This window comes from Danio rerio, chromosome 15 (assembly GCF_049306965.1).
Source record: "Danio rerio strain Tuebingen ecotype United States chromosome 15, GRCz12tu, whole genome shotgun sequence".
In the NCBI taxonomy this organism is placed as follows: Eukaryota; Metazoa; Chordata; class Actinopteri; order Cypriniformes; family Danionidae; genus Danio; species Danio rerio.
Genome location: NC_133190.1, coordinates 7,063,095 through 7,085,000, shown reverse-complemented (window position 1 = coordinate 7,085,000; position 21,906 = coordinate 7,063,095). Strand labels below are relative to the sequence as shown.

Genomic DNA, 21,906 nt, shown 5'->3' with positions numbered 1-21,906 from the left:
ACAGTATACAACATATTTCGTAGAAATTCTGTGAATTAAACTGCACAACCCAAAATAAATAATGCTCAACAAAAGGATAAGAGTTGGCTCTTTATAGAACAAAACTGATTGATTTTATTTTATTTTGACATTTTTGCATTTTTGAGGGAAAAGCTTTGTTATGGATGTGACACTTTTTCGTTATGGATGTAACGGATGTGATTTTGCCATTTGTGTGACTTTGGACAATCAAATATAATAGTTTGAAAACATTGACAGAGACATTTTTAAGTATTTTCAAAGTACTGTAAAACACTTGCCTGCGCAAAAAATGTAGAAACGGTTTCGCTATTTTGGTGAAAACATTTTTCTTTTCATGGCAAGGTTGACATTTTCATGGAATTGCTCCTATATTTATGAGGTCCAGGCATTTCCAGGTGCTGATAAACTAGGAGTTTTTTTTATTACTTTTTAGGAACAGTAACTTACCATTTTTAACCTTTAAAAGCACATTTTAATCTAAATGTTCTTAATAATAGGAATTATTATGCCTCGTTTTTTTAACTGTATAGACCTTTAGCTGCCTAATTGACCTAATATACTGTATTCCAATACTGCTCATTATGGTGGTACTTGCAAAGACAACAATTTTCTGAGGTGGTACTTGGAAAAACGTTTGAGAACCACTGCTTTTGTACCGTTTAAATGCGGTCGTGTCAATGGCCCATTTCCTGCTTGTTGTCATACTATTTCATAACTGCAATAAGAGACAATTCAGTCATAACCAAATGTAAACACAGTTGTCTGTTTGTCAATACGTGGATCTTTTTGGATTTCCTTAAGCTAAAGTAAAAATCTAAAACAGGAAACGCCTTAGGACTTGTTATTGTTTACATCCCTGGTCTAAACATGAATGAGCGACGTTACGTTCATTTTTGTGAGCTATTAAAATATTTTAAAATCTTTATTTACCTCGAGACCTGGTGTGTCAGCCTCCTCTTCTTCCCTTTTAGAAACCTCTAAAGGACACAAAAAAGGCTTGTCGAAGTATGTGATGTCTTAATTACATGCATCAATCACTAACAGCAAAAACTTCCGATAAATACTTAACGTTAGCTTTACTTATTTGCTAAAGGCTAACTGAGTCTGAAAACACCCATAACTTATACAGAAAGGCATAACGTTAATCACATTACCTTCAGACATCTACCCTCTTTAAAACTATAAGCCAGCTAAAAATACCAAAAGAAACACTTGAAGTTGAGATGGCACCACTGTTTTATTAAAGGGACGATAGCTCTTGTGAGTCGCTGATATTTCTTTGGGCGGCTCATGCTGATAAGTGGTAAACGACATATATGTGATATTGTTTTATTCCTCGAGGGGGCGCATGGAGGCTCACAAAGCCGACTGCTGTAAATGCTTTTTATAATTTAATTCAATTCATCTTTATTTCTGTATTTGTTTACTATGTAAATTGTGTCAAAACATTAAAGTTATAGTAAACTGAAACTGGGTCAGTCCAGTTTTCAGATTTGAAGTTCAGTTGAGTTCAGTAATTCTGGTTTAATTTTCACTGAAAGTCCAAACACTGAAGAGCAAATCCATCGATGTATCGAACAGAAAAAATATTTAAGTGAAGTTCTACTTATTAAGTGATTATTATACTAAAAACATCAATAAAATAATAATTAAGTAATACTGTTTTTTATAGACACGCATTTACTTTTTTGTGTTTTAACAAGACATAACAATGGATAACATCATGTACAATAATAAACAAGAAAAATCATATATAAATAAATAAAAATAATACTAAAAGATAATAAAAAACAGGAGAGGCTAAAAAAAATTCCTCATAAAATGTAAGTTTTTACACTTTTTTTGCTGAAAACATTTTGTAAAGTACCCAGTAAAATAAATGAATTGCTTATAAATTATGTTATTTGTCATGGGAAAAGTAACAAATTATATTCACACATAAACGCATTTACTTTATTGTTTTTATTTCGTCTTTTGTCCTTAAGACAATAAAAAATGACGTAACGACTTGATTATTTGAAAAGTAAATGCAAAATAGGTTGTAAACTCCTACCTGACCACGAAAAACATCTGAGAAGCCTGTCCCCGCCCAATTTGGATTTTGTGAAGATGCCTCATTTTTAATCCCTGCAATGTTTCTCCGTAATTTGTTGATAATATTCCGGGTGGAAACAGACTTTAATATTCGTTCCAAAATCGCGTCTAGATCGTATAACTTTATCAGAAACCATACATTTTAAGTTTAATTTGACAAGTAAATGAATAAATAAATTACCTTACATTGTACCTTCTCAGATTTCTTGATCCACCTTTCCTGTGCATGTGTCTCACTGTTTCTAACACTTAGACCTAATACTCACACCTCATAAAACGGATTATAGGATTTACTCCACCTAACTAATCTGACTTGACACCTGTTTTATTTTCCTTTTCTTTTTTATGGTACTTATATCATGTGCCGTGTCATTCTTATTCTGTGCCATTCCTAACTGTTCCTTTATCATTTCAGTTATTAAACTATAAAAAAAACTGTATTGGTCCAGCTCAGGATATTACGGTTTAGTATTTTTCTACAGAATTTTTTCACATTTTACACAGGCCAAATGTCCACCCTGTTACTGAACATTCTCGTATCTTTTAAAAGGTGTTTAAAATAAACAGTTACTGTAATTTTAAACATTATAAGAGCTAAAATGTCCATCACTTTACCCTGCAATAGTATTTTTAAAAGGTATTACTAGATTTATCTAAAAAAAAAAAAAAAAAAAGACTTATGGTTAGGGCCAAACAAAATCTGCTGACTTCTCTGCGCAGAATTGTGTAAAAAATCTGTGGATTTATGCGGAATGATTTCGGGAGTATCGTAGCTAAAAACTTGATATGTGAAATAAAAAATAATACCTTTTTAACCTTAATGTTTACAATGCAAATTTATCTAAATCTACTTATTTGGTAAACAAAGCACTATATAATATATCTTATAATGTCTAGACAGAAAATATGACTTTACAAATTGTATAAAAAAATATGAACATTTCCATATTAGTCGATAACATTATTGAAATTAATTTTAAAAATCTGAATATAAATTTACACACATTTACTCAAGTAAAAAATAGACTCAGTGATGAGCTAAAAATCTGCGGAAATCTATTTCAGTTACTATTAAAAGAAACTGCAATGCAATTAAATCCTGTTTTTAAGTGGCTTAATTTTGTTAGTTTAGTTTAGTTTTTTGGATGCAAGTAACCAGAAAAACGTGTAATATATGTTGATTAACAGGGTGGACACAAAGCCCCAGTCCCAATTCTACCCTTACCCCTCATTTTTTTATCACTAAGTTTTTAATTTTAAATAAATTTGCAATAATTTCAAAAACTCTTTTTTTACATTGTCGTTGTGTGTATTGTGTGTAAAATTTTGAGGAAATAAATTGAATCCATTTTGCAATAAGGCTGTAACATAAAAAAATGTGGAAAAAGTGAAGCGCTATGAATACTTACGCACTGTACAGTACATGACCTGGGACATGGCAATTCAGCTGCATGCATTGAAATACAGTACAGTACAATACAATTAACTGAGGAAATATTTTCAACTTAATTTAAGTTTTATCATTTTGTCCTATGGTGGATAAAGATAATCCTTTAAGACATGCTTTAAGAATTTTTTTAAATTGCATTTTTAAATATTCTGCATATAATACCTAGGACACACAAATGGCACTGAATAGTAGGAATGACCCTGCCACCAAAATCTCATAAAAGTAAAACAAATAAAATTTCACATTACAACACAAACTTTTATTGTGTTTGTCTCAAAACATTATATAATCTATATCTACAATAAAATTTGCAACAATCATGCACATAACATTCAGAACAACCCTTTGTTAAAATGGCAGAACAGTTGTTTGATGCTACATAAGCCTCCATTATGAACGTCTCAGCCCACTCTGTGTGGAAGCATCATCAATGTCTGTTGGCTCTTGTCTTTCTGGCTGGATCATGCCCTGCTCACTTTCAACTCCAATGACCTGACAGTGAGGTAGCATTTCCTCCAACAGTATCCGGACCAGACCTGGACACTGAAGTCGAGGAAGTCCAGAAATGTCCAGCCGTTTTAGTTTTCTGGGTGGAAAAGGAATACAATTTGATAGCTCAACAAATCTGCATATTTAAAACATTAAAAAAGTTTGTTGCTTTATGAATTGCATATGTGGGTATTGTGTATTTTTTATGCTTTCTTTATGTTTTTTATTAGTTTATGCTTTGACAGTAAGCTAATAATTGCAAATTTAGGGTAATTAGTTAATGGTATCACCACAAGTGCCTCCATTTAATTTCATAGGGCGTCTTCAGTGTCTAAGACTGAAGATCAACACATTTGAATTCTGATTCTGAAATCCAAAGACACAATGTGATCAGGGGCTGACTGGCCATTTTGCAATTCTGGCAAATGCCAGAAGGGCTGAACAGGGCCAGAGTGGTACTCTTTTTCCGCCCTAGAGTTTCAAGCCTCAGACCGGCCCACCTCAGTTTATGACTGACTATTAAAACAAGGTCATTTCCAATTCAGTTTCTAATTACACTATCACGTCTTTTTTTGAGAAAACAGCTGCTTTAGAACTTTAAATGTTCAACAACCCTAATGCCGAGTTCAGACTGCATGATTTTCAAAGTAATCGTGTCACAGATGTTTTCACACAGCATGACTATCTGGGCTAGGGTTTCGTCGCTGCTTTGTTTACACTGCAAGATTGATCTGTGACAAGGACTTTCACATTGCATGACTTTACTATAGGAAGAATCGCCGACAAGTTAGTCCAAACTACGTCTCACAGCCAAAAACACGTAGTATGTCTTTTGTTATTAACTACATAATGAGAAAGAAGCCTTTAATGGGGTAGAAAATGTCCATATTTGCTCACCTGGGTTTAAAGGGAAATAGCCATTTCTCCTTAACGTTGATAATAAACTAATTTCTTTATGTATAAACGGTCAAACAGAAACGGTTGCTCCTGAGTCCTGTCAAACCTGCACTAGTTTTTCCTCCATTTTGTGGGTCCAAATAAACAGAAAAAGGGCGCTTTTAACTTCTCCCCCAGCCTCCAGCTGGCCTGCAGCAGGTATACACACACACACACAAGTGAAAGCTGCTCTCTCATTGGCTGTAGGCGATCGCCAATGTTATTTTCAGTCAAAACTCAATTCACACGGTATGATTTGAATCGCCGACAGCTCCAGATATTTAGCAAGCCAAATATCTCGCAGGCATCGGCGACTCATCGGCGATTCTCTCAGGTCGCGTCTTTGATAGTTCATACTGTGTGATTGTCACTCACGTGCACGAGCAGCGATTTGCCTGTGATTTCAGGCATTTGTCGGCGATTTCTCAAAACCTGTCGGCGAGCCAAAATCAGGGCTAAAATCACGCAGTCTGAACTAGGCATAACAGTATTATATGTCTTAACAAAATAAAATAATGAAATCAATAAAAATGAAAAAAAAAAATAATAATAATAACATACTCAGACGAGGATCAAACCCAGATCGGCGGCATCGTAATCTAATGTGCTAACCACTGGACCACAACACTTGTAAATTGAGAAATGGCTCATCTGAGTTATATCATCATTAACCTGCAGGCTGGTTATATATACAAAGAGCAGAGCTGCGGTAAAATAATGAATAAGAAGACTGTGGTCAAGTAAATAAATAAATTAATTTAAAAAAGTGTGACTGCTGAGAGCAACAGATTCTGGAGCTAGGGACACCGGCCCTTGCGGCCAAAAAAACAGACCGGCCCACCGAGAATTCTCCCGGTCCTCCCGATTAGCCAATCCGGGCCTGGGGCCGAACCATTTTTTAAATGTGGGCCGGTCAGTTTAAAAATGTATTTTTTTTTTAATGTATTGTTTTTACATGCTGACAGCTTTTATCTCTTGAAAGATGTGAATATTATGATGATGATGATAATAATAGTAATAATAATAAGTTTTAATAATTTGGCCCAATCGGCGACAGCCAGCTGTTTTCGAGATGGGCCGACCCAATCAGAGGTTACGTAAACGTAATCAATATCTGGCAAGAATAAGCTTTTTTTGAGATTCGCCTCGCCTTGACTGCGTTGTAGGTGAGCAGGCGGCTGAAGTAAGAGGAGGGCTCAAAAAATACATCAGAAGTCTATCGGACACTGTCGGCGCCACTGGCCTAGTGGTTAGTGCGTCGACACATAGCACTGAGGTGCTCGCAGCGACCCGAGTTCTATTCCCGTCTCGAGGTCCCTTGCTTATCCTTCCCATCTCTGCACCCCACGCTTTCCTGTCTATATCTCCACTGTCCTATCAATAAAGGTGAAAACCCCTAAAAAATTATTAAAAAAAAAAGAAGTCGGTCAGACACTTCCCAAATTTCGCTGTTTTGCCACCTGGAAACCTCACCAGTAACGGAGATTGTGGTCAGGTTTTTTTCTTTCTTTTTTTTTTTTTAATCACAGGTAAATGACCTCAAGAAAAAATTACTATGGTAATTTATGGTAAATATTATAGTGTTTTTGAACATTTTCTTCAGTATTGGGTTATGTTTATTGTTGTGATACCATAGCAACTATAGAATTTAAATAGCCTATTCACCTTATTCTCAGCTGACGAGCGGGCGCTGCCATTTGAATCTTTTTGTCTCGCGACTTCCGGTCACATTCACTTCCATTCATTTTTTGACGTTAACAACTGTTGGTTACGCTGCTTGATGTTGCAATTTAATATTTTCTTATTATATTATGCTACTTGGTCTGTATAGTCATGCAAACATTTGTTTGTAGAGTAAGTAGTTTGGCCATTTTCTGCCGTTTATTATTCCTAGTCATTTCTCCCATAGGCGACTGAATCTGAAGTTCTAAGACAATCGCGAAAACAGGCGCACTTCCGCATTTTAGAATAAGGTCAATAGAATTTAAAAGGCTGCATTTAAAATGTAGATCTGTATATTCAACAGTGAGCCTAAATGTTAATAAATAAACAGCTTTTACAGCAAGAAAGGCTTCAAGAAATCTCATTTGGCTACATTATAAAGTAAGTAGCTAAACAGGCGGCTGCAGTAAGAGGAGGGCTCAAAAAATACATCAGAAGTCGGTCGGACACTGTCGGCGCCAGTGGCCTAGTGGTTAGTGCGTCGACACATAGCACTGAGGTGCTCGCAGCGACCCGAGTTCTATTCCCGTCTCGAGGTCCTTTGCTGATCCTTCCCATCTCTGCTCCCCACGCTTTCCTGTCTATATCTCCACTGTCCTATCAATAAAGGTGAAAACCCCTAAAAAATTATAAAAAAAAAAAAAAGAAGTCGGTCAGACACTTCCCAAATTTCGCTGTTTTGCCACCTGGAAACCTCACCAGTAACGGAGATTGTGGTCAGGTTTTTTTCTTTCTTTTTTTTTTTTTTAATCACAGGTAAATGACCTCAAGAAAAAATTACTATGGTAATTTATGGTAAATATTATAGTGTTTTTGAACATTTTCTTCAGTATTGGGTTATGTTTATTGTTGTGATACCATAGCAACTATAGAATTTAAATAGCCTATTCACCTTATTCTCAGCTGACGAGCGGGCGCTGCCATTTGAATCTTTTTGTCTCGCGACTTCCGGTCACATTCACTTCCATTCATTTTTTGACGTTAACAACTGCTCGTTACGCTGCTTGATGTTGCAATTTAATATTTTCTTATTATATTATGCTACTTGGTCTGTGTAGTCATGCAAACATTTGTTTGTTGAGCAAGTAGTTTGGCCATTTTCTGCCGTTTATTATTCCTAGTCATTTCTCCCATAGGCGACTGAATCTGAAGTTCTAAGACAATCGCGAAAACAGGCGCACTTCCGCATTTTAGAATAAGGTCAATAGAATTTAAAAGGCTGCATTTAAAATGTAGATCTGTATATTCAACAGTGAGCCTAAATGTTAATAAATAAACAGCTTTTATAGCAAGAAAGGCTTCAAGAAATCTCATTTGGCTACATTATAAAGTAAGTAGCTAAACAGGCGGCTGCAGTAAGAGGAGGGCTCAAAAAATACATCAGAAGTCGGTCGGACACTGTCGGCCCCAGTGGCCTAGTGGTTAGTGCGTCGACACATAGCACTGAGGTGCTCGCAGCGACCCGAGTTCTATTCCCGTCTCGAGGTCCTTTGCTGATCCTTCCCATCTCTGCTCCCCACGCTTTCCTGTCTATATCTCGACTGTCCTATCAAATAAAGGTGAAAACCCCTAAACAATTATTTTAAAAAATAATTAAAATAAACAGAAGTCGGTCGGACACTTCCCAAATTTCGCCGTTTTGCCACCTGGAAACCTCACCAGTGACGGAGATCGTGGTCAGATTTTTTTCTTTCTTTTTTTTTTTTTTTAAATCACAGGTAAATGACCTCAAGAAAAAATTACTATGGTAATTTATGGTAAATATTATAGTGTTTTTGAACATTTTCTTCAGTATTGGGTTATGTTTATTGTTGTGATACCATAGCAACTATAGAATTTAAATAGCCTATAGAATTTAAAAGGCTGCATTTAAAATGTAAATCTGTATAAATCAACAGTGAGCCTAAATGTTAATAAATAAACAGCTTTTACAGCAAGAAAGGCTTCAAGAAATCTCATTTGGCTACATTATAAAGTAAGCAGCTAAATAGCAAGATGCTTTTGAGTGATAGGTCATGTTGTGCTAGTAATGTTCCTAGAATTTGGCATTTTATTGAATAAGTGGTCCGTTTCTATAATAAATGTAGACTTTCTATAGAGTGCATTAGAAGGTATAAAGGGACAGCAAACGGACTCACAGATAGTTTTTTATTATGTATACATTTTGTTATAAATGGGTTGTTTTTGTTCCAGTCACATACATTAAATGTTTAATATGGCACTGCCTATATTATTTCACCATCTGTACACCAATATAAGTAGTGAATGTGCGTGGGTGGGGCTGTGTCGGTGTGGTAATGTGGGCTGGTGTGGCTACAGGCCCAGGGCTTAAATTTTTGAGTCCAGAAATTTTTTCAGTCCACCCCTGACTGTGATGTATGCATGCAAATGGTCAATACACATGTGGTTCACCTGAGGTTCTGTAATGCAGCGAGCCCTCCTACAGTCACATGAGTGCAGTCAGACAGGTCTAATTCCACCAGACTGTCTCTAAAGACGTGAAGACGAGCAAGGAACCAGTCGTCCACTTCCGGACATCCTCGTAAGGAGAGAGTTTTCAGTTTATTCTGGGATACTGAGAAAAGAGAATTTGTTTGTATGAGTGAGGAAATAAATAATAAAGCACAATGATAGTTCATCAGTGGCACCTGTGAGATCCCACCTATTATTTTTGTTTTGAATATAGCTAATATTAGATTTCAGTGGGAACGGATCACAATTCTGAACAGACCCGTATGTGCATGAGAAGCAGAGAAATGGCACATGCAATGTGATTAAACATGATACTTTATGAAAAAAAAGAGTACATTTATACAAAACAAAAGGTGATTACTAAGGTTGCCGAGTCCATTAAGGTTTATTAGGGTGCCACTCAGATCCACTTCTTCAATTTGTCCATGAGGGGACCTCATAAAGCTGAACATTCCTGTTGAGTCTGGACGAAACCATTGAGACTGGCCAGCAAATCTATAGAGACAGAGTTGGGCAATTGAAATATTTTGTGGTCTACTTACACCTTTTAGGAAGACCAGTAGATAGTAAAATGTAGAGGTATTAGTATTTATAATAGTTAGACACTGTAGGACCCTGACTTGTATATTGATTTTGTTAATACAAACATGAATTGAATATATATATGTAGAAACACTTTTTTCAAATGTATAAAGCAATTGTTTATATATATATATATACAGTTAAAGTCAGAATTATTAGCCCCCCTGTTTATTTTTTTCCCCAATATCTGTTTAACTGAGAGAAGTTTTTTTTCAGCACATTTCTAAACATAATAGTTTTAATAACTCATCTCTAATAACTGATTGATTTTATCTTTGCCATGATGACAGTAAATAATATTTTACTGGATATTTTTCGAGACACTTGAAGTTACATTTAAAGGCTTAACTAGGGTAATTAGGTTAACTAGGCAGGTTAGGGTAATTATGCAAGTTATTGTTTAACGATAGTTTGTTCTGTAGACTATCGAAAACAAATTAGCTTAAAGGGGCTAATAATTTTATCCTTAAAATGGCTTTTAAAAATTTTAAAACTGCTTCTGTTCTAGCCGAAATAAAACAAATAAGACTTTCTCCAGAAGAAAAAATATTATCAGGCATACTGTGAAAATTTACTTGCTCTTAAATATCATTTGGGAAATATTAAAATAAGAAAAAAAAAAGGGGGGCTAATAATTTTGACTTTAACTGTGTGTGTGTGTATATATATATATATATATATATATATATATATATATATATATATATATATATATATATATATATATATATATATATATATATACATATATACACACACACACACACACATACATACATACATACATACATATATACATACATTCCGTTTTATTTACTATTTCTACCCCAAATAAATAACGATAAAAGGTTAAGTGAATCTAGTTTTTTTTTAAACTGTTTTCATTATTATGACATCAGGATTAAGTGTATAACTGACATTTAAGGCTATATGTTTTAAATTAACTTAAATTAGCTTAAAAATGTGTATTTAATAAAAGATCACTGTACGTATTCTAAAATAAATGAACAGACACAAGTAAATAAACAGAAGAAATAAATAAAAATAAGAATCACATCATTGAGCCATACCTGAAGCTCCCTTTGATAGCCAGGATGTAATATGCAGCTCCTATTTGAGCACCATACCTCTTTTGCACATAACCAAAATACCTACAAAAAAAAAAGACTTTCAGTCAAAAGTTCAAATAAATAAAAAATAACATAGTTGTTTGTTTTAATAAAGACTAATATATATATATATATATATATATATATATATATATATATATATATATATATATATATATATATATATATATATATACACACATACACATACACACACACACATATATACACATATACATATACATATACACACATATACATATATATATATATATATATATATATATATATATATATATATATATATATATATATATATATATATATATATATATATATATATATATATATATATATATATATATATATATATATATTAAGGTCAATAAGTATTTGATCACCCTGTGATTTTTCTATATCCTCTACTAAGAAATCATGGAAGGGTCTAGAATTTTGGGTCTAGAAGGGTCTAGAATTTTTCCCGAAGGGTCTGGAAAAAGTGCATTTCCACTTTCAGAGACAGAATCTAAAAATAAAAATCCAGAAATCATGTTGGATCATTTTGTAACAACTTATTTGTAAATCACTATGTCAAATAAGTATTTGATCCCTTGCTTTTCAGCCAGATTTCTTACCCTCAAAGACCTGTTATTTTGCTTTTAAATAGTCCAGCTACACTCTGCTCATGACTTTAATTTAGTAGCCCCTGTTTGAGGTCATTAGCTGTCATAAAGACACCTGTACACCCCACAATCAGTCAAATGTCTAAGGAGCAACATGGGCAAAACCAAAGACCTGTATAAAGACACAGGAGCCAAAATTTTAGACCTTCACAAAGCTGGAAAGGGCTACGGGGTAACTGCCAAGCAGCTTGGTGAGAAAAGAACAACTGTCGGGGCAATTGTCAGAAAGTCGCAGATGCTAATGATGACTGTCAATGTTCCTCGGACTGAGGCCCCACGAAAGATCTCTACTCAAGGGGTATCAATAATGCTAAGAATGGTCAAGAATCAGCCCAAAACTACACGGAAGGCGCTGGTCAATGCTGTGTTGAGAGCTGGAACCACCGTTTCTAAGGCAACTATCAGTAATACATTCAGACGTCATGGTTTAAAATCATGCATCGCAAGGAAGGTCCCCCTGCTTAAGTCAACCCATGTCAAGGCCCGTCTGAAGTTGCCAGGGACCATCTGGATAATCCAGAGGAGTCATGGGAGAAAGTCCTGTGGTCAGATGAGACCAGAATAACTTTTTGGTCTTTACTTTATTTGCCATGTTTGGAGGAAGAAGAATTGTGTGTTTCATCCCAATAATATGCTCTGGGGGTGTTTTTCTGCACAGGGGACAAGACGACTGCACTGTATAAAGGAGAAGATGAACAGGACTATGTATTGTGAGATATTGGGCAAAAACTTCTTCCTGAGTCAGAGCATTAAAGAATGGTTGTGGCTGGGTCTTCCAACATGACAATAACCCAAAGCACACAGCCATGAAAACCAAAGAGTGGCTTTGTAAGAAGAATATTAAGGTTCTGTAATGACCTAGCCAGTCTCCAGACCTAAATCCAATAGAAAATCTTTGGAGGGAGCTGAAACTCTGTGTTGCTCAGCAACAGCCCCAAAACCTGACAGATCTAGAGAAGATCTGTATAGAGGAGTGGGCCAAAATCCCTCCTGCAGTGTGTGCAAACCTGGTGAAGAACTACAGGAACCATTTGACCTCTGTAATTGTTGACAAAGGCTTCTGTACCAAATATAAAGCATTTTGACTCAAGTCAAATTTTTATTTTTAGATTCTGTAGATTAAATTCTAGACCCCTCCATGATTTCTAAGTAGGATATATATATATATATATATATATATATATATATATATATATATATATAACATTTATTGCATATAAAACATTTAGCCTGCTGCCAATGGCCTTAATTAATGTATCTGGCAATACACAAAATAAACAAACTTCTCTGATGACAAATACAAATGCACTTACTTATTCTGGAACTTGACCACTTTTGTCTTCCACCACTCTTTCAAATATAAAAAGCTCTCCACATCATAGAAATAGTGATCAAGTTTTAGTAAGAGCCTGGTGAAGACAGATGGTGTTGCACCAGAACGCAAACCCCTCCTTACAGTAACAGCACAGTTGTGTGCTAAACATCTCCTCATGGCATGCCGCTTTTGAAAGAGACAGATTAAAATATATAATTTGTAAAGGATATGGAATACAGAACCTTATTAACCTTTTAAAAAATATAGATTTGCAAGTGAAACCTAGATTATTGAGCAAAGAAATGTAAAACTAATGCAAACCACAAAAAAAAAGAAGAGAAAATTAAGTTTAGATAAAAGAAATTTTTCAAACAAAAATAAAGAACTGCATTTTAAAGAAAAGCTAAACTAAACTATTTGCAATTTCATACATGTACAGTATATATATATATATATATATATATATATATATATATATATATATATATATATATATATATATATATATATATATATATATATATATATATATTTACAGTTGACGAATTATTAGCCCCTCTTTGATTTTTTTTTTTATTCTTTTGAAAATATTTCCCTAATGATGTTTAATAGATTCAGGAAATGTTTACACTACTAATGTCTGATAATGTTTTTTTTTCTTTTGGAGAAAGTCTTATTTGTTTTATTTCAGCTAGAATAAAAGCAGTTTTTAATTTTTTGCCTCTTTAAGCTATATATTTTTTTCCATAATCTACAGAACAAACCATCGTTAAACAATAACTTGCCTAATTCCCCTAACCTAGTTAACCTAATTAACCTAGTTACGCCTTTAAATGTCACTTTAAGCTGTATAGAAGTGTCTTGAAAAATATCTAGTCAAATATTATTTACTGTCATCATAGAAAAGATAAAATAAACTAGTTATTTCATATAACAACAATCCCAGATTAAATTTAGTCTTTCATAGTATATGAAACCGTAGTGCTAATTTCCCAAGACACTACATCTATACCTTAATCATGGCTATATGGTATTATGCAGATCATATCAGATGATAGGGTATAGTCATCTTTACAGTAACTAAATACATGCCGTAGAATTTTTTAACTGCCATATTAATTTTCTATGAAAATTACCAAAGAACACTTAACAATCAGCTTAATTTAATTCGTGACCATTTATCTGAATTTTATTCATTTTCAGCCCAACTAAATTGTCTTAAAAACTCATTTATTTGTTGCATTTGATGATATGTGTACAGGTACACACAATTGAAAAAATCCCAGTAGTTATTTACACTTGGGATTCACTACATTCCAAAAATATATTTTTTAACTGTTATTATAATGACGTAACAAACGCGCATTTCTATCCCGTTAAAGTCAAATTCTGAAATCGAGTATTTCTGTAATAAGACGAACGATTATAAATTATATTTTAGTAGATTATATCAGGAGCGTTGAACTCACCACCAAGGGGGCTGCCATTTTTGTTTTCTATGGCAGCTGCGAAGGTACAAACCAAAGAGCTCGTAAACTCTATGCTCGTAAAGCTATTTTTGCACAACACATGCACATTGTTTTGACCAGCAGATGTCAGCAGATGTCACGTTTGGTGAATCGAATGATTTTTCTGTTTCTCTCGTGACGATGTAGAGAAAACTATCACAGTAGCCTATGTGTGTAAGTATAGTAACAATATTATTAATGTGTAAATGTGTTTACAACCCCCATTTGTAAGATGCGTGAAAAAACACTCTTCTAAATGAGAAAGTTCAATGTAATTTATAGAAAACTATAAATAATGTGTAAACAGGCATTCTGGCATTCATTGATTGTTAGTTTTTAAATAATGTGTAGCTAGTGATATTTTATAGTGCTATGTGAAAAAGGTAACCTACTTTGCCAGCAGTATATTTATGCATAATGAGTTCTGTATTGAATTAACAACTAATGTTTTGGGCTTTAATGAAATCCATGCAGCATTTTTTATAAATTATACATACAATAATTTACAGTCACATTAACGTTAAAAATTTATGCATACAGGAATGATTTTCATATTAAAAGTATTTCACCACAAACTATTTCCTACACATAATTATCCTAAAAAATATGCTAACATGCTGCTTACGCACTGATAAACCATTTATTCACTTCTGACCGGACTGCAGCTCTGCCTCTTCATTTCTTTGGTTCTTGTTACTTGGCTGAGCCATTTATTATTATTTTTTTTTCAAAGTTTACTCTCCATTTTAAGTTTTAATCCATTGGCACTGTCTCGGTTGGTGCACAAGGGTGAATCACATATTTCAACAATGAATTTGTCAAATCAAATCATATTGTAACTCTGTCGGGGGACCCAAAAACATGACAAAGCCAACAATGTTTACGGAGATCTGATTTTTATTTTTATTTTTATAAACTTCAGTTAGTGCAAAATGCAGCTGCCAGAGTTCTTACCAGGTCAAGAAAATATGACCATATCACCACTTATTTATCCTCCTTTCACTCGCTGCCTGTTAAGTTTCGTATTGATTATAAAATACTGCTTCTTACCTTCATTCATTTTCATGTCGGCTTAGTCCCTTTATTATCCTGGGGTCGCCACAGCGGAATGAACCGCCAACTTATCCAGCACGTTTTTACGTAGTGGATGCCATTCCAGCAGCAACCCATCTCTGGGAAACACACACACACACACACACACACATACACTACGGACAATTTAGCCTACCCAATTCACCTGTACCACCTCTTTGGACTGTAGGGGAAACGGGAGCACCCAGAGGAAACGCAGGAAGAACATGCAAACTCCACACAGAAATGCCAACTGAGCCGAATTTAAACCAGCGACCCAGCGACTTACTGCGCCACTCTGTCGCCTGCTTCTTACCTATAAAGCTTAAACAATTCTAGCTCCTGTTTATCTAACCAACCTTCGGTCTCGCTATAATCCAACTTGCGCTTTAAAATATCAAAATCGTCTAGTAGTACCCAATATAGCAAAGTCTACTAAAGGAGGTCAAGCCTTCTCGTATATGGCACCTAAACTCTGGAACAGCCTTCCTAATAATGTCCAAGGCGCAGACAAACACTCTCAGTTTAAAATTAGATCAAAGTCCTATCTCTTAAGTAAAGCATACACACAATGCATCACATAACCATAGGTTACATGAGTGTGCTCCGTACAGGTGAGTGGGCTTGACAAACCACCTGTAGGACACACTCTTACTGTCTCAATACACCAGGCACTTTGTTAGAAATACTTATATGTTTTAGATGGTTCTTGCTATGTTTGTTCATATTTTTTTTAATAGCACTTCATTTTTACATTGTGATTGATATCTCTTGTTTAAATACATAATAAACAGCAGCTACGCTAATATTTTCTGTCCTCTAATTTCAACTCTGGACGCCCATCCTGAGGCCTCTAGAAATTGTGCAGCACCGTTGTTGGGATCCAAGACCTGCAAAGAGATGATGCCAAGCATCAAAGATTTATCAAAGACAACACATACACTGAAAACACAAATACACTTTATTAAACATGCACACATGAACATCACCTACATGCTACAGGTTAACAATGTCTAAATATAATGACTTTAACTGTTAAAAGTTTTTAGTTATAGTTAACTATTAAAGTTATTAGTAACTAATAAAATTATGGTGACTAATTTTTACAAATTGGCAATGCGGTGGTGCACTATGTAGTGCTGCCGCCTCACACCAAGAAGGTCGCTGGTCCGAGCCTTGGCTGGTTCAGTTGGCATTTATTTGTGGAGTTTGCATGTTCGCATGGATTTCCTCCAGGTACTCCGGTTTCCCCCACAAGACCAAAAACATGCAGTACAGGTGAATTGGGTAAAAAAAAAATAATTATCTGTAGTGTATGTGTGTGAATGAGAGTGTATGGGTGATTCCCAGTGATTTCCTAGTTAGAGCCGTAAAAAGAATTAAACCGCTCATCTCTCGAGTGCTCGGGTTTGAGTCATTCTGTCACGTGAACGACTTAAGAACCAGAAGACTTGAAAGGTGAACTAATTATCATGGCTCCTATCAGCTCAGACTGTGCACTTTGGTTGAGATTATATGCGGCTGTCAGTGTAACGTGATTGAACCACTGACATTTGAAGACATGAAGAGGTGAGCTGAGCAAAGAGACAACAATACCCTCATAGACAAAAGAGCAGGTAAACATTGAGTTATTATTTTCCCCTTCTTATAGTATTCTATTTATGACTTATTTGTCGTGTGATCAACCTTTTGGGCTAGTTGTAGATGTGTTTGGAAGCAATTCGTAACATTTTAATGATATTTTTGCAAATTAAACCAAATGACTCGAAAAAAAAGATTTGTTCATCTCGATGAACGAGACTCAAAGATCCGAGTCAATAAAATGATCCGAACTTCCCATCACTATTGAGCGTCTTACATTCAGAGAAATCGTTTATGTTCACACAACATTACACATCAACTAAAGTTTAAAATATGATATTGTAGTTGACCACCGCTTTAAAACAACTGAAATACTGTCACATTAAGATATTGTCACGGTTACAGCAATCTTATCAACCGTTCACAAGGTAAACCTATGAGGGTGAGCGATTTCACACATAATTTGTACTGGGGAACATCAGAAAGTGAGTGATCTTACACACAGTTCATCAGGTTAACAACAGATCTCCAGGTAAACACCAGAATAGCTTAGTCCCTTGCCTTATTCAGTTGTTTATGCATCCAAAGGTGAAATGCAGACATCCATGGAAGAAAAGAAGTTGAAGAAGGAGCGAAGGTGAAGTGAACCATCTGACTTCGATACCGGCCGATGAGTGAGAGGATAAGGTGGGTTCTTATAGTGTACGGTGATTGTGGGTGCAGGTGATTACCATGCTGGTGATTGTTCACGGGATTGGTGAGAGGGGGTTGGTGAGGGAGAGAAGCTGCAGGAACGAGCCGTGGGTATGACAGATATATAATCAATCAGAAAGTTCTTCAGACCAGGGGCCTCATGTATCAACGCTACGTATGCGCAAAAACTTTGCGTACGCCAGGTTTCACACAGAATCGCTCACATTTGGATTTACTAAATGAACGTGGGAATGTGCGCAGCTCCACGCCAGCTTCATGGCACACACATTTTTTGTGCGTGTCTGTTTTATTTCCATTGGCGACTCCTAGAGGCAGTTGTGTTAAATTGCACTCTACAAAGTGTCTTTGAGGCTTGCAATGGCAGCTGTATGAGACAGGTTCATCTAGCAGGTATATAAGGTTTCCATACCATACAGTTGACCAGCCAAACATTAAAGCGCAATTTGCAGCGGTCGCCGTTTTTCCCAATGTAATCTGAGCTATCTACTGCACACACATTGCTATAAAGACACCATCTGTAGATGAATTTGCATGCGTGAATCAGAAACATTTCCATTCAATAAATGTGCAAATAAAATATGATGCACAAACTTATTAATGATTCTTACTTGTCTTTCTCGTGATAAATAGTAGGCAAAATCTGATATGTAGCTGGGAAAAAAAGAAGAATGAGTTCATCAGACGCTGAATTCGAACCGAGTTTATGCTTGAATGTGTCAAAACATGTTGACATGCGTTCTACCAGCTGCACCACTGAGAGTGTTAAGGGTACTACAACATTTTACACATTTACATCGCACAATTTATTTTTTAAATCTACACAGTGCGATGTTCAGACCCAACTGTGTTAACCGCATCAGCTAAACTCTCCCCACTCTATTTTTTTCTTTTGTTGTTAATTCCGGAGGACAAACTTGCAAATGACACCATTTTTCTCTGGTCTTTCTCCGAAAGCAGCACCTCCAAATTACATTCTGTTCAAAGTTTCTCTTTTTGCTTGCTTTTGCCGTTGCTTTTTCGTTTGGTTTTGCCAAAGTAGAGTCATTAGCATATTCATACGGGGGAGGAGGCAGGGAGGGGTTTTGCGCTCATGCATGTTGCGCTCAGTTTCACGTTCATTCGGATGTACAAAGAATATGCGTGTGATTCGGCGAACGCAGTGTTTCATACATCTGAATTTTTTTCTGCGTACGCACATTTACAGCTTTGTGCGTACGCAATGTTTTAGTAAGATTTCCACGCAAGTCTTCGTACATGAGGCCCCTGAAGTTCACAAGTTAAACAGTTCAAGAAAACAGAGTGATTCTTGTTCCGAGTTCAGACTGCATGATTTTCAAAGTAGTCGTGTCACAGATGTTTTCACACTGCCTGACTATCTGGGCTAGGGTTTTGTCGCTGCTTTGTTTACACTGCAAGATGGAACGGCCAAAAACACATAGTATATCTTTTGTTATTAACTACATAACGAGAAAGAAGCCTTTAATGGGGTAGAAAATGTACATATTTGCTCACCTGGGTTTGAAGGGAAATAGCAATTTCTCCTCAACTTTCCTTTTTAACTTTCTGCATGAAACGTCAAACAGACACGGGTGCTCCTGTCAAACCTCCATTCGTTTTTCATCCATTTCTTTGATCCAAATAAACTGAAAATGAGCGCTTTTAACTTCTCCCCCCGCCTCCCGCTGGCCTGCAGGTACACACACACAAGTGAATGCTGCTCTCTCATTGGCTGTAGGCGATCGCCAATGTTATTTTCAGTCAAAACTCATTTCACACGGCATGACTTGAATCGCCGACAGCTCCCAATAGTTAGCAGGCCAAATATCTCACAGGCATCGACGACTCATCTGCGATTCTCTCAGGTCGCATCTTTGATAGTTCACACTGTGCGATTGTCATTCACGTGCACGGGCACCAATTTGCCTGTGATTTCAGGCATTAGTCGACGATTTCTCAAAGCCTGTCGGCGATTAAAAATCGGGGCTAAAATCATGCAGTATGAACTCGGCATTAGAAAGAACCAGAAGGCCAATGTGTTTCTGCTCCTCGGGTTGTGAGGCTATAAATAGCAGATTAAATTGAGAAAACATGAATTGCTGCACTCATTACCTTCCACCTGATCCACATGATGAGTCTACAGTAAACACTGTGAATGAAAAGAAACAGTTCAACTGTACAAACAATGCATTTTTCCCTAGCTTATGAGGGTAGTCAGGATACATTGTTGTAAACTTTGAACGAACAGCAATAAATGTCACGGTCATTGTCTGTCGTCATGGAAAGTTTTCATGCACATTTCCCAAACCACTTGTCACTACATTAGTTCAACAATAAATCTGTACATAGATAACTCTGGAACTTTTTAACAGTGCAGCAAGATGATAATCATAACAAGAGTTGAAGCTGAATCCATCTGTGATTATATGTTTGGCTTTATGGTTGTGCTTGCGTGCTCACAAAAGTCACGTTAATTATTCTTTCTGTCCAATATAGGCAATGTTAAATGATACTGACATCTAAAAAAGGTGGTCTGTGCAGATACTCAGATGTTTTTGTATGGTTTTAAACAAGAAGCTTGGTTAATTGTGCTGAAAAGCAATAGTAAGATACTTGCAGATTATAAAATATTTGTTTAAAAAAGACAGTATAAAGTAAAGATACATTTAAAATACAATCTTTAAATGGACCCAAATGAGTGTCTTTGGCCTCTCTGTACTAAGATATAAAAGTTGTTTTAATTTTGTTGTTTTAATAGTTATTGTTTAGATCATGGCTGCTCAACCCTGTTTCTGGCGATGGACCTTCCGGCAGATTTCAGCTTCAACCCTGATCAAACACAGCTGAACCAATTAATTAGGACTTGAACAGCACTTGATAATTACAGGCAGGTGTGTTTGATTTGGGTTGCAACTGAAATCTGCAAGAAGGTCGATCTCCAGCAACAGGGTTGAGCACCCCTGGTTTAGATACATCGGTAACACTTACAATAACAGTACATGAATAATGATGTGTTAATATGTAAACTAAACATTACTTTATTATGAATTAATGATGTGTTAATGCATGCGCTTATCATGAACTAACTTGAACTCATGTTGTAGTTAATGTGTGAATAACGGCTACCTTAAATACTTGTTAATAGGGTATATGCGATGCATGCTAATAGGACACTTAATTTGCCAGTAACCTGGGTTAAGCGCTTCCGGCGAACTGTATGCCAGTGCAAAAACCGGCACGTTTAAGGTCTGTTTTCTTTAAAAATCAGCGATATCCACTGGCTGAGTGATATCTGATATAAAGTAGGTCTCAGAATGTACAAGAAGCACTGTATTAAATTACATTTCCCCCCGCCATGTCTTTATAATATGAGCATTTATTTTACCCTAGTATATTGAATGGAGCTTCTGCGCTAGCCTGCCAATTCTGAAGGGCGCATGAGAGTAAACGGCTTTTGGTCTCGTTTTACTCTTGAGCAACTAAATGAATGCCAAAGTTTATTTAACTGAATGTATTTTAATGACATTACAACATCAATGCTGTAAAAAATGTATACAATGGAAAAAAGTTCACAAAAACAGGTCACCGGAAGTTTATCTGTATGGGAAAAACTCTAGCTCGGCATATACCCTATACATGACTGTAGAGGTGAAACCTCTGGATTGTTCTGATAGTCCTTGAAACCTGGAGACTCAGGTAAGAGAGTAAAGGGCTCGGAGAGTTTCATCCAAAAATAGCTTTAATGAGTGGGTATATTAGTACAGGTTACCCATTGTTGGTATAGGTACAGAGGGGAGGTGAGTGGGTGTGTGTGTGGTCTGGAACATAAAATAGGGCAAATTAAAAATCATTAAAATATTACAAGTTTACCAGTTAACTAACAACAGTCAAACATATCCATTCAGATTACAACAAAATAACAATCTTCAAATATATGAATACATTCACTGTCAAACTGTTGTTTCTAGAATTGACTCTAAATTGCACCATCAATCAAAATATATACAATAATCCAACAAAGAAACATGATGTAGCATAAATAGTTTGAAGTAGCATATTAGCTTCCCAACACAGATTAACACAGATTAAGTGGATGAATCTGTGTGGATTTTTGTCAATCGATAAAATTGGTTGGGTTTAGGGAAGGAGGAGGATGGGTCAG

General features: G+C 35.7%; 2 protein-coding genes across 9 annotated transcripts in view; both read right to left on the bottom strand.

The window, feature by feature from the left end:
• sirt2 (sirtuin 2 (silent mating type information regulation 2, homolog) 2 (S. cerevisiae)) overlaps positions 1-3,101 on the bottom strand; it is a 23,011-nt gene extending 19,910 nt beyond the window's left edge. Inside the window, exons 1-3 of one of the 8 annotated variants that reach the window (XM_073922747.1) lie at positions 2,309-2,384; positions 2,075-2,223; positions 952-998 (exon numbers count right to left, since the gene is read on the bottom strand). Coding sequence is in view for 1 of the 8 variants with exons in the window: in NM_199596.1 (NP_955890.1) it covers positions 952-998; positions 1,176-1,185 (57 nt within the window). In the remaining 7 variants the exon portion in view is untranslated. 8 annotated transcript variants of the gene reach the window in all.
• A 701-nt stretch (positions 3,102-3,802) lies between these two features.
• dmac2 (distal membrane arm assembly component 2) lies at positions 3,803-14,406 on the bottom strand. The gene is made up of 6 exons (NM_001386288.1): positions 14,343-14,406; positions 12,872-13,059; positions 10,837-10,917; positions 9,546-9,679; positions 9,125-9,287; positions 3,803-4,151 (listed from the first exon to the last, which is right to left on the bottom strand). Exons 1-6 carry the CDS (start codon positions 14,358-14,360, stop codon positions 3,956-3,958), a joined length of 780 nt encoding a protein of 259 aa, NP_001373217.1. The 5' UTR covers positions 14,361-14,406; the 3' UTR covers positions 3,803-3,955.
• Positions 14,407-21,906: the final 7,500 nt, after the last annotated feature.

Bases quoted from the DNA above. Each gene is read 5' to 3' on its own strand.
- dmac2 (NM_001386288.1), bottom strand. The intron at 9,288-9,545 runs GTAATCACCTTT...CTCTTTTCTCAG, and splicing joins TAATGGACTCGGCAACCTTA to TATCCCAGAATAAACTGAAA. The intron at 4,152-9,124 runs GTGAACCACATG...TTTTCCACCCAG, and splicing joins GCTGCATTACAGAACCTCAG to AAAACTAAAACGGCTGGACA.